Source organism: Pezoporus wallicus, unplaced genomic scaffold (assembly GCF_028554395.1).
Source record: "Pezoporus wallicus isolate ANWC-B61680 ecotype Strahan unplaced genomic scaffold, APGP_CSIRO_Pwel_v1 contig_7545, whole genome shotgun sequence".
NCBI classification, from domain to species: domain Eukaryota; kingdom Metazoa; phylum Chordata; class Aves; order Psittaciformes; family Psittacidae; genus Pezoporus; species Pezoporus wallicus.
Window position 1 is genome coordinate 2,009,405 of NW_026642398.1, and position 13,333 is coordinate 2,022,737.

General features: G+C 38.1%; 1 protein-coding gene across 5 annotated transcripts in view; it reads left to right on the forward strand.

The window, feature by feature from the left end:
• Window positions 1–13,333, forward strand: part of TRAPPC9 (trafficking protein particle complex subunit 9) — a 493,542-nt gene that overhangs the window by 55,243 nt on the left and 424,966 nt on the right. For all 5 annotated transcript variants that reach the window (XM_057429745.1, XM_057429746.1, XM_057429748.1 and 2 more), the window contains 3 exons: window positions 1,533–1,618; window positions 10,707–10,833; window positions 12,924–13,056. In XM_057429745.1, coding sequence (XP_057285728.1) covers window positions 1,533–1,618; window positions 10,707–10,833; window positions 12,924–13,056 — 346 coding nt within the window. The remainder of the gene's footprint in view (window positions 1–1,532; window positions 1,619–10,706; window positions 10,834–12,923; window positions 13,057–13,333) is intronic.

The following is a 13,333-nucleotide window of genomic DNA, read 5'->3' on the forward strand; positions in this document are numbered from 1 at the left end:
GTAAATGAATCTTTTGGGGACTGCAGAATGCATAGGACATTGTGGACACTAACAAGCAGTTAAATAAAAAGAAATTTACAGAACATCCCTTAGAACTGTGCTTTTGGACGTTTTGTTTTAATCACCAGTTTTGCTTTTCAGCTTTCATAGTAATAGAACCTGTTAACAGCTCAGAATGTATGTTTTTAATTTCCACTAGCATTAATTGCAGTTAAACATTTGCATTAAGTACATCTCCCCTGAGCTCTCTAATACTGCTTGCAAAATGTAGTCAGGTAGTAAATGGTTGTGAATGCACAATTAGAGTACAGATGGTTTCAACTGTGAATTACAGTCTTAATAATATATATGTATTTTTTACTGGACACTTTCAAATATCCTAGTAAAAAAGAGTTAGTAACATATGTTAAAACTGAGTAAACTAGTAAAGGTTAATCCACAAATGTTATAGATTAGCTTATAGTCATGATTTATTTAACCAAACCAGTTAAACCACCTTTGTTTATTTGGACTGCAGGTCCTCAGCTTGTATGGAGGATCTCATCACGTTCAGGTTTAAGTCTGAATGTCAGATGCATGTGGTTAACTGTAAGAAATATGGAAGGCAGACAAAACCTTGTGGGCTGAAAAGGTTATGAAGTGCTGATGTAAAATAATCTGTCTGCATTGAGCAGTTCCTTAGAACTTGCATCCCTGCTGCTGCCAACACTTCCATAAACTTCTTGCCTCTTTAAATCAAAAAAACCACACAAATTTGGAGGTTGGCAGGGTGAAGTGTGTTTAAAGTAGAACCTCTGTCTCTTGTTGTGAAATGTGTACTTTCAGTTGATCTTACTACTTGCTCTATTTTTGTTCATTATCTTACTTAAATATTTTCACAAGTTCCCTGATTTCTTAATGCTTAAGTCTCCCATTTTGTCAACCTCAGAAAATCTGTATCTGTAGATCCTAGTGTCATCTTCTTCTCCCACAGCATCTATTTAGTATTTCCCAAAGAAAATTAATAGGAGAAAACTAAGGTAGCATCTTGCTGGTGAGTAGTTGTTTCCTTCTTAATGTAGAAGGATCTTTTATTTACTCCATATCATCAGCTGTGCCTATATGAAGATTTGTTCCAATTATTTTCAGTTTCCTTCTTCCTGTTGTGTTCATTCCTCATGTAGTTGCTCTAATGTGTACTCTGTACCTAACTCCAAGTACATAAGACTTTAAGTGTTTAACATTAAGGCTATGTGTAAGTACTGCTTTGAATGGATGCCCGAGTTAATTTTGCCAATGTAATGTTGGGTTTTTGAACCACTATTACTATTATTTACCCCATTGCTTTGCCTGTGATTTATATCTTATATCCTGCAGTGCAGGATATGCAAATCCTGTGAACAGGATTTGGATTGTGAAGATTATGTGGAGATGTTAATTTAAAACATAGGGTAATACAGCAGTCCGGCAGCTCAGCTGATGATGGCTTTTTATGACACTGTGATTAGGTTAATTGCTAATAATTAAGTTAATTTTATAATCATTTCATGTAGAGTTCCAGTGGGTCCAGGGAGATGTATGTGAAGTTCAGTTGATGGTGTACAACCCTATGCCTTTTGAGCTTCGAGTAGAAAACATGGTAAGTATCTTTCCAAATCTCCACTTTTTGTTATTTTTCTGGAAAATAATTCTCAAATGGACTTTTCTAAATTAGTTTAAAAGAACTATTTACCTCAGTATAACCTCAGTTCAACAGTGCAGTACTGTCAATTTTCTCATATTTGTTGGTGATGAGGTATTGAAGTGAAAATCTCTGCCACTCAGTGTTTAAATGCTTTACTGTTACTGACCCATAAATCAATTCTGTACCTTTCTGCACTGACTAGAACTCATGCTACATAATTTATATATACTGGTTTTCAAGTAATAAATATATTCCCAAACCTAATAATTAGTATATATTTGCCACTGTAGTTTGAAAATCCTCTTTATGCCAACTAATTTAAAGGTAAAAAGTCCTACAACTACCAAAGCAACTTCATTTTCGCTCAGTCCTAATCCAGTGTTGTCCTTCATGTTAAATATTTACCTTTAATATTACTTTAAAAAATAAACCCTGTCTCTTAGAGCCTATTGTTAGGTCAGAGAAGAGAAGGCTCAGGGGGGACCTTATCGCTCTCTACAACTGCCTGACAAGAGGATGGAGTGAGGTAGGGTCGGTCTCTTCTCCCAAGTTACAAGTGACAGGGCAAGAGGAAATGTCCTCAAGCTATGGCAGGGGAGCTTTAGATTGGATATTAGGAAAAATATCTTCAGCGAGAGGGTGCTCAGGCACTGGAACAGGCTGCCCAGGGCAGTGGTGGAATCACTGTCCTTGGAACTGTTCACAAACCTTGTAGACGAGTCCCTCAGTGCCATGGGTTAGTGGTGGCCTTGGCAGTGCTGAAGTAAATGCTGGATTTGATGATCTTAAAGGTCTTTTCCAGCTTAGTTGATTGTATGTTTCTCTAAGTGAAATCAGCATGTGCTTATTTGCTCAGCATTTTTGTTTGTTTGCTTTATTGATAGGTCTACTGCAGTGGCTAGTCAAAAAATTTGACTTAAATTACTGGTAATATGGCACATATAATAAAGTGTTTTTCCATGGGTAATGAACATGCACAAGGGTTGTACTTACAGCATAATACAGTTCATTCTTGGAAACTGACATGCTGATTTCTTCAGCAGCTTTTTCTCTAACCCTCACAGAGGCAATCCAAATTGTTAGGAGTGAGTAGAAAAAGTAGTTTTAAAGCTCTGTGTCAGAAAGGACTCTATATAAGACTGAATTTATTTAAGAACATTTTGATTTCTGGTCTAATTTCTATTGTGTAAGTAATGATGTAATTATATATTTAAAAAACTTTGTGTTTGGGTAATTTCTTAATGAGGAAATTTCTTATGAGTGCTTACACACACTTAAGAACTCAGAATAGTTATTTGCATAGATGTGCATTCCATCCATTCCCTGAGCAAATTAATTGTAGTAGCGTCAATACTTCTTACTGTTAGCGTGATCAAGTTCTGTCTTTGAATTAATATTCTAATTTAATTGGTAAGCAGAGGATGAAGCAGGCACGCAAACTGGATACAAATAATTGAAGTGATTAACGTAACTCTTTAGTCAGTGCTCCATAAATAGAGTGCTTTGAGAAATTCTGCTGTGCGCTCATGTCAGCTCATTGGTAGAGATGAGTTGATTTTGCTTGATTTGTCTGTGGTAGCAAGACTGTAGCCAGCATGTTGAGGAAAGTAATTATTCCTCTCAATTTGGCATGTGAGAGACAGCGTCTTTAGAACCAATGCCAGTTTTGAGCTCCCTGTACAATAGAAATACTGACATACTTGTGTCAGTCCAGCAATGTTACCAAGATGTTACCCCATATACTCGGCTGCATCAAAAGGAGCGTGACCAGCAGGTTGAAGGAGGTGATCCTGCCCCTCTACTCTGCTCTTGTGAGACCTCACTTGGAGTATTGTGTGCAGTTCTGGTGTCCTCAACATAAAAAGGACATGGAACTGTTGGAACAAGTCCAGAGGAGGCCACAAGGATGATCAGGGGCTGGAGCACCTCCTGTATGAAGACAGGCTGAGAAAGTTGGGGCTGTTCAGCCTGGAGAAGAGAAGGCTGCGTGGAGACCTCAGAGCAGCCTTCCAGTATCTGAAGGGGGTCTATAGGGATGTTGGGGAGGGACTCTTCATTGGGACTGCAGTGACAGGACAAGGGGTAACGGGTTAAAACTTAAACAGGGGAAGTTTAGATTGGATATAAGGAGGAAGTTCTTTACTGTGAGGGTGGTGAGGCACTGGAATGGGTTGCTCAGGGAAGTTGTGAATGCTCCATCCCTGTCAGTGCTCAAGGCCAGCTTGGACAGAGCCTTGGGTGACATGGTCTAGTGTGAGGTGTCCCTGCCCATGGCAGGGGTGTTGGAACTTGATGATCTGAAGGTCCTTTCCAACCCTAACTATTCTATGATTCTATGATTGGCAGGCTGGAATGTATGACACATGAGGTCAGGTTTGAGAGCTACATCTGCTGAGTTTGTAGAGGAGAAGAATACTGGGGTAATTCCTATTGCTTTCCTTGATCCCCAAATGGGAAAGTGTAGTGAAAATGGAATCAGACTCTTACTAGAGGTGCCAAGTGTAAGAGTCAGAGTTGGTGCAGCAATGGAAAACTTTCCTAATAAAAAATTCCCTTTTTTCCAGTCATGAGGGTGATCATACACTAGAACTGGTTGCACAGAGAGAGCATGGGATCTCCACCTGTAGAAATCTTCAAAACTTGAGCAGTAAAAAACCTAACCTACTATCAAAGCTGGCATTGTTTTGAGCAGTGAGCTGGGCAGAGGACCTTTAGCATTTCCTTCCAGCCTAGATTGTTCTTGTTTTCCAGTATCATCTGTGAGCTTTCTAGAATGTGGGAATAGTTATTACTTTATCACAAGAATAAACTGTTCTGGTTTTATTTTAATAATTCAAAGCATTGTTTAATATTTTAAGATGTTTTGTTTTATTATTAACGTACTCATGCCTGCGGTCCTCATGTCGCCTTGTTGTCTGATTTCTCATCGTGTATCACACTCTGTTATATTAGTCTCACAGAATCATTCATAGCAAATGTATCTTTTTCTGTCAGTTAGTGGGAGTTTCAGCTTGTCTGAAACAACCTTTTTCCTTCTGACTCGGCACCTTACCTTTGCAGTATGACAACTCATTCAGGCTTGTTTCCAATGATGGGCAGTATTAAAAGTTCTCCATTGCTTGATTGCCTTTGTTCTTTACCCTTTTTGTTGTCCACTGTTAATCATCATGTAACTGTTCTGAAATCGAAAGTCTTATACCTTTATTCTGATTTTCCTCCTTATCTTACAATTTCTGATTTCTTGTTCTGTTTGCTTACTTGTTTAATGTTAAATGAATGCTGGAAGCATTGATCCAACCTTTTACCGTGATACTTCCCAGTGTGTCTTCTTGGGGTTTATGGCTGAAAGTTGTGATGGTAAACAACTTAGTATTGAGCCCGAGTCATTAAGGAGGACGATTCCCCATTGAAAGACTTCTCTAGGTTTTTGAATGATTTGAACTATTAATGCCAGGTACATGTAGTTTAATTGAGGTATGCCGAAATAAAAGAAATTGAATTTTTAGACTTGACATGAGACTCTGGACACAAGACTTTGATCAGTGTTGCTTAGATGATGAGCCCTGTACTATATGCAGAGTTGATGGAATTTTTGTTTTATTGTTCTCAAAGCTCTTTGCCTTTCTTGTTCCTACTGTTTATTCCCTGTCATGCATATTCATGATTTTGGTCTCTCTTTAAGTAGCCATTTTTCATGTGTTTCCAGTTTCTGTGTTAGTTTTCTATTTCATGTTTGTTTTTTTTTGTCTGTATAGTTAGAAGACTGATCCATTGAAAGGCGCAATAGTGTTTGTAGAATGACAAACAAATATGTTTAAATATGGAAGGGATTCAGTCCAATGACTGTATTTTAGTTGATAAAGCGAAGCTGGGGAGGCCATTGGGATGATCAGAGGAAGTGCTTTAATAAAAATGGGCAGGTATCTGAAATAATAGTGTGTGACAAAACTGAGGCTAACTAGCTTGGAGTTCAGTGGATTAAGCAGATTATTTTTGCTGTCCTGGTGGTGGAACCCAAGTTAGCATGGAATATAATCATAGAATAGTTTGGGTTGGAAAGGACCTTAAGATCATCCAGTTCCAACTGCCCTGCCATGGGCAGGGACACCTCCCACTAAACCATGCCACACAAGGCTCCCACTGGAGCTGTGATGTTCACCTCTAAGTGTATATACCACTTTTTTTCCCAGGAATATTGGTTTCTGCATAAACTCGTTCAGGTATGTGAATGAGAGCCTCTATCTCTTTTGCAGTTACTAAGACTTTTTTCTATCCAGGAAAAAATGATCTTCAGATTTCAGGCCTTAAAAATAAATCTGGGAAATCTCTGATGGATGTTTTTGTATCCTAGGACAAACGTTTGAAGTTAAAGAAAGTATGGTCTAGTGGGATCTACTGTTAATAGAAAATGAATGTAAAGGTGCATTGCAAGGTGCGTTAAGTCGTCTCAGGTTTTTACTTTTTCCTGTTTGTTTCTCAAGTTTCATATAAAAGAGGATAAAAGAAAAAAGCTTAGAAAGTTTGAGGTATTGTTATTTTTTGAGTGAAAGGATTTTTTTCTGCACTTATTGTAGCAGATAGAGCCTTGTTTCTGTAAAGGCTACAATATATGCAGAGCAGTGAGTTTCATAAATATTATTGGTATTTAATAAATTATTATAGAACTAAAAATACCACCCCAAAACATAGAATCATCAAATAGTTAGCGTTGGAAAGGACATTAAGATCATCTCGTTGCAAGGTCCATGTAGTGCTAGCCCTGTCCGGCCTGGCTTTGAGGGATGGGGCATCTACAACATTTCTAGTGCCTCATCACCCTCACAGTAAAGAACTTCTTTGTTATATTGTTGTGGTTTAACCCTAGGCAGACAGCTCCTTCACTCACTCCCCCCCTTTTTGTCCTCCCTCTTTTGTTTCATCCCCCCCCCCCCCCTTCCCAATCCTGGAGGCATGGGGAGGAGAATTGAATGAATGTAACTCCCACAGGTTGAGACGAGAACAGTCCAGCAAACAATGTACAACACAAATCACCACCACTGCCACCAACGACAACAATGACAAGAGAAAATAACAAAGGTAGAGAATACGATACCACCCGCCGAAAAACGTAAGGCTGCTCTGAGGTCTCCACGCAGCCTTCTCTTCTCCAGGCTGAACAGCCTCAGCTTTCTCAGCCTATCTCTGTACAGGAGGTGTTCCAGCCCCTTGTCATCCTTGTGGCCTCCTCTCCACTTGCTCCACCATAGGGATAATGTAATTTATAGTATGAAATCATTATTCATACAGAAAGTCTTTGTTCTGTAGTTCTTCTGTTTGGGGCCTGTATTTATTTGAAGACATCTTAAGTGTGGCATTTTAATTAAGGATGCTGTAAGACTCAATTTTAGATACTTCATTTTTGTAAACTTCCAAAACTCCAATCTAGCAAAGAATTCTACGTTAAGGTTTAAAAATGCCATCTAAAATTTTGATAAGTCTTTATAATCAGTCCCATAACTTAGTTTGTGATCATTTGAATTGTTTCCATGAACCACTCTTTAGTGAATACACATCTTTGTACTGCTTCTGCCATCTTGAGAGTATATTTACTTACTGATACACTACATTTAATTCAAGCTATATTGGGCAGAAATGTGCACAAGAAAGGTGAGGGGGAGAAGGATAAAAAGGATCATATTTGGTGTTTTCTAGGTCTGCCTAAAATAACCTTACTAGAAATAGTAGGGAAATCTTTCCTTTAAATAAACCTCTGACCCATTTTGTGTAAAGTATTTGAGGACATTGTATAAGGTACATTCAGCATAAAAACTAACTTTGAAGGCAGTGTTACGTTAAAAAAAGAATGGTTGTATTTCAGGATTGGTAAGTAAAGCCTAAAAAAAGCAGTTACGTACTCGTATTGCTTTAACAGCATCCCCAAATGCTACCATTTACATCCAAGTTGTTTTGTGACTCTAAAACTAAATCGAGGTTTGAAGTGATTGAAAGACATGCTGTGATAATAGCATGCATATATTCACTAAGACAGTTTAAACTGCTTTGTAAGTTTTAAACTGCTTTTCCCTATGCAAGGGAATATAAGATTGGTTTTTTTCATGTGTGTATGATTCATATATTCCCTGAAGAAAGTCTTGTATCTGGGTAACTTTTACTACAAGATCAGAAAGAGCAATGATTACTAAGCAATTAATAAATATTATTACTTGAAATAATGAATAAGACTCTAGGGGAGAGAAATCTAACACTTATTTCCTTTCTTCTGTGTGTCTGATATGTTTGGCTAAAGGATATGACAGTACTTCAGCCTTGATTTTCACTCTTAATCTAAACAATTTTTAGGCACCAGAGGGCAATGTTGGGCAAATATTGCTGATTCCTGCTATTCAGCAAACGGCGATATTGAAAATGTCTTTCCGTCATTGTAGATCTGTCATTGTCTTTTTAAACTTATTTGTGTGGGTTAAGTTTTAAGGGTAAGTATCTTGATTTCAGTTTATATCTGGAACTCAGAAGCCTAATTGAGGTTTATATTGGATTTTGTCCATTTCAGTGAGTTTTTATTTTTTCGTAATACCTTTACTTTAAAAACTTAAAGTTCTTCTGAATACTAAAAGTCTTACGATGAAAGAAGTGAATGTTCTATTCTCTTTTATGGGATAATAAGTTTGAAGCTGTTTTATTTCTAGTCCAGGCATAGTTTGTGCTTAGTGTAGGTGTTTTGGCATTTGCATTGCATTTGTTCTATAGAAAATCTCTTCGTTTTCATGGGTTTTGTTGTTGAAGAATAGACTGAGAATGCATTCTTAATGCATTGTGAGAAAAATACCCTGTGCTGAGGACTTACTTTGCTTTAGCAGTTACCTGTGATCAATATGCTGTTATTGTGATCACCATGATCCAAGGGTGTCATTTTGATATCATTTCAGGGGTTAGGGAACTATATACACTGAAGATAGCATTTTCTTTTTCCTTGACTGTTACTAAAGCATTTTAATACCATCAATTTTAATACTCTAAATAGTAACTCTTCCTTCTTGTCCATAAGCAGATTCATGTTTTGGGTGATAGTACTCCAGATGCATTCACATGCCTTTTTGTCTATTACAATCTCTCTTTATCTTGATTTTTGTCTGCTGTTAGTACGCTCCTCTTAAACGCTTTGGCAATGAAGGTGCTTTCTGTGACACGTGGGTTGCAGTCACTGATTCTCCTGAGCCTTGACCATTAGCCTTTAAAATATTACCATTGATTTAATTTTTCTCAGGTCATTTCCCTGTTTTATTTCCTTTCATGGTTGTGATCTTTAGTTTCTCCAGTTTCTCTGATCCATTCCAAGCCTCAGTTCCCTGCAGTAAGTAAGGGAGCTCATAGCTGTCATAGCTCAAACCTTTTAGCTGGGCAGTAAGGTTTTGACTGGCACCTTTGGGGTCAGATGGCAGCCTGTATATGTGCACATATGGCTACTTTAGATGCACTTCCTGAGGCTGTGCTGGTTTATAGCCACCCTTCAAATTATTTTTTCCTTTACAGGACCCTAAAGGGCTTTCAGGGCAATGTCTTCCCATGCACCCCCTCAGTTCAGTTTGATAATGGAGGATGGGGGACCAATTCTTACTAAGTAAGAGCACAAGACTGATTATACTGCAAGAAGTGAAATGGTTGTATATAAATATGTGTCCTGACATCCAGCTTGATTAAGATGTGAAGCAGAGGAGTAAGGACATAGGAGAAATCTACCTCACTGCTTCCCTGTCCCCCTTCCTGAAGGAAAACTGGGCTAATTAGGGCCATGTCTTAATGAGGAGCTTCCCATATTTGAGAAAAGTGACCTGACTGTGGTTTCACAATGGCATTGTAAGTAGTGTTTTGTATATGTTTGTAGGCGCTTGATAGACTGGCTAATTTGGGGAATTGGCTAGTAACGGAAAAATAATGATGTGTATTGCTTGTTTCAAGATAAGTCCAATGCAGTATTAGGAGAAAGTTTGAACTGGAAGGGCTTTCCAGTTTAACCACTGCATTAAATTACCTGATCCTCTCTTAGACACTACCACTGAGGGACATTCTAAAACTCCCTAGATAAACATACTGGGAATGTTTAATGTGGAGTTGGCTCTATTTCAGAGTAGGTAGGTGGATTAGATAATATTCAGAGGTCCCTATCAATTTATCATATTTACATTTGCTATAGCTGATACTGAATAAGACATTGGAGGGGTTTGTTTTTGTCATTGATTTCTTTGTAGGACTTTTAAGTAGTTGCATGGAAGTGTTTGGTTGAGGTGAATCCTGAATAATTCAAATATATTTGGATATTTGGCCAAGTGATAGCTCAGTGCTTTTGGGACTGAAATATTCTGACAAAGCCTTCTGTACCTGTTTTCACAGTGAGTTGTGGAGAGCGTATAGGGTTACCTTTGTTTATGTTCTGAGATTTGCTTCAGCTGCAGCAAAAGCAGAATGATTATGAAGAAGACTGTGGCTAAGTCAGTATTAATGTGAATGTTCCCCCGATTTCTGTGGGGTGAATCTCATGGAAGGATTCATGTTCAGTCACATACTATCAGTTTTGTTTCATCATATCCAGTATTAATTTGTATTGGCTAGTTATTACAATAATTATTTTAACCTCCTTATTCTGAATCGTTCCAGCCAGTATTGATGTTTGATTCCCACTATCCAAAAGCAAATATGTAAGTAAGGTCATAGGTACAGTTAAGCACAGGTACAAACTGTCACCATACAGACTGTATCACTCGTTCTTTTTACTGCGCTTGGATATAAATAGTTATTAGTTTTTCTTACCTCATTCCCACCTCAGATCCTGAAACACATTCCACAGTTGAATACAAATCTTGCCCTGATTCTAGATGTATGCTTCAGTCACTGGAACTTAAAAGCCAAAGTAACTGCTATGAGCAAATGGGAATAAATCGTAAAAGTTTGGGTGATGTAGTGCAAGGCATTAAAATAGAAGTACATATCATAAAAAGATAAGTGTACAGCATACATGGATTAATCTGTGTAATATGACCTCTTCCAGGGTCTCCTGACAACAGGAGTAGAATTTGAATCTCTTCCTGCGGCTCTTTCTCTACCTGCAGAATCTGGTCTCTACCCGGTTACTCTTGTTGGTGTTCCTCAAACTACTGGGCAGATCACTGTCAATGGTAAGGGGTGTCTTCAGTCATTCTTTTTCTATCAAAACAACTGCGTGTTTTACATCTCTGTGGATTACATAAATTAGTACACCACATATATATTTATCACTAAGTTCTCCTCACTAAGTTAAAGCAAAACCAAAAAAAGACATGTTTTCTATACGAGACTTCATTAAAAACATGGCCTGATAAGATGCTTGCTTGCAACAGCAGTAATGAACACATACTTACAATATCTCGTGTATGAGAAGAAAAGGGTAATGAACACAAACTCCCCTTTATTAACACTTTCATTTGGAAAGCTTCTGAGGAGGATTACTTGAACCTTTTCATAAGAAAGCAGAAGATAATCTTGCAGTTGGTTTTTCTTAATTAACCATGTTCATGTAAGATGACAAGTTTTTGCAGATTGTTTCTGTAGGAACAATTTAGCCGATGCGTGCAGTGTGCTGCAGTTGAGATATCGTGTCATTAATAAGCCTAAATAACATGGTGTTTGTAGTAAGTAAAGAGAATTAAAGAGCTTTTGTAGAAGATGAGCCGATCAGTCTCCTTGAAAAGGAGATATATGTGAAGATGATAGAGTCAACATGTACTAGGACTGAATCATCTTAACAACATGAAATTTTAGATTCCTGGAATAAAGAGTTACAGGGAAAAAAGCATTTTGATAAAGCTAAACACCAGAAGAAGAAGGCTTTGAACTTGAAGAAACACTGTGCTAACAGATTTTTACTTAAGTGCTTTTCTGTCTACTCATAAAACGATTCTTCATATTATTTCTTTTCTTTTTCCAGAAACTGTTTCGGTGAATACAGAATAGAATCAAAGCATTCAGAACATTTGTGCTGTAGTTGTCTGCTTTTAGTTCCACGTACTTAAAATATATTGCAAGTAGAGGAGTTGATTTCTGTACTTGGTGGCTGTTTGTATGGCAGTGTATCAAAGTTTCCTACAGATAGAGCATATATATATTGTCTGGTAAGGAATTGGAGTGCAGGTGCTTTCCTTCTACAGTTAATGTTTTAGAGGGTCAGCTGTGGTCTTCTATGGCAGGTGTGTAGATTTATAGAATGGTTTGGGTTCTGCTACACCAGGTTGCCCCATTCAGTCTGGCCTTGAACACTGCCAGAGATGCGGCAGCCACAGCTTCTCTGGGCACCCTGTGCTAGTGCCTCAGCACCCTCACTATAAAGAACTTCTTTCTGTTATCTAATCTAAATCTCTCTTTCAGTTTAAAGCCATTCCCCTCTGTCCTATGCTCATGTGCCATAGTAAAAAGTTCCTCTCCAGCTTTCTTTTGACCTCTCAAGTTACTGGAAGCTGCTCTGAGGTTTCCTCAGAACCTTCTCCAGGCTGAATCAGCCGAGCTCTTTCAGCCTGGCTCCAGAGCAGGGCAGCTCCAGCCCTCGCAGCATCTCTGTGGCCTCCTCTGGACTTGCTCCAACAGCTCCACGTCCTTTTTATGTTGGGGGGGCCCCAGAGCTGTATGCAGAGATGCAAGGCGGTCTGAGAGCAGAATAGAGAGTGCGAATTACCTCCTTGGACCTGCTGGTCCAGCTCCTTTTGATGCAGCCCAGGCTTTCTGGGCTGATATCTCTGTGTGGGTGTGCATATATGTATGCATGTATACTTCTTTTTTTAACTAAATGATTTCCTTTAGCATTCTTTTAGATTCTGGATACAGTTGAGACTCTTTCCTATAAACAGTTTTTGGAGGATGTAGGGAACTACATCACTGAAGGCTAACAAGTTTTAAGTACACACATGGATTAGGTGGTGTTGTTTATATAAAATCTTCATCTCTATACCTTGTGTTGTCATGGGAGTTTTAAGGTTTTGTTTGTTTTTTATCTTACATCTCACAGATATGAAGCCATACATGACTGTTGTTTGTATGTTGTCATGTAATTATAAATGTTGTTTAGGAGGTTTGAAAACCTTTTGTGTACTTTTGTGTCCTGAGAAGGTTTTCTTGTAGAGAAGGTGATGATTTGAGCAGCAGAAATATTGGCAAGATCTGACTGGTAAGCTCAGTACTTTTAGACCTTTCAGAATACAGAAATACTCACAGCATACTGTTTTCTTCTAAAAATCAGGTTACCACACTTCAGTTTTTGGTGTCTTCAGTGACTGCCTTCTGGACAATCTGCCAGGAGTCAAGACCAATGGTTGTACTGTTGAAGTCGTTCCATCTTTGCCAAGGCTGCAGATCAGTACCTCCCTTCCAAGGTGAGAAACTGAATTCAAGGTTGATTTTATCTGGTCCTGTTTAAGCATTAGTCACATACTGATTAAAACCTCTTTTGTCTGAGTATATAATCAGTGCTTTAGTAAAATAAGACACAGACTGTATCCCTGCTATTTACTTTAGGATATAAATCTGAGTTTTTTGTTTTACTGGCTAAAACCTTGTGATTTCAGAGAAAATATTTTGAGATTTAATCAACTGAGGGATGATTAAACCATATTGTAAAACTGTGTAATGGTCATTCATTGTTAAAATCAT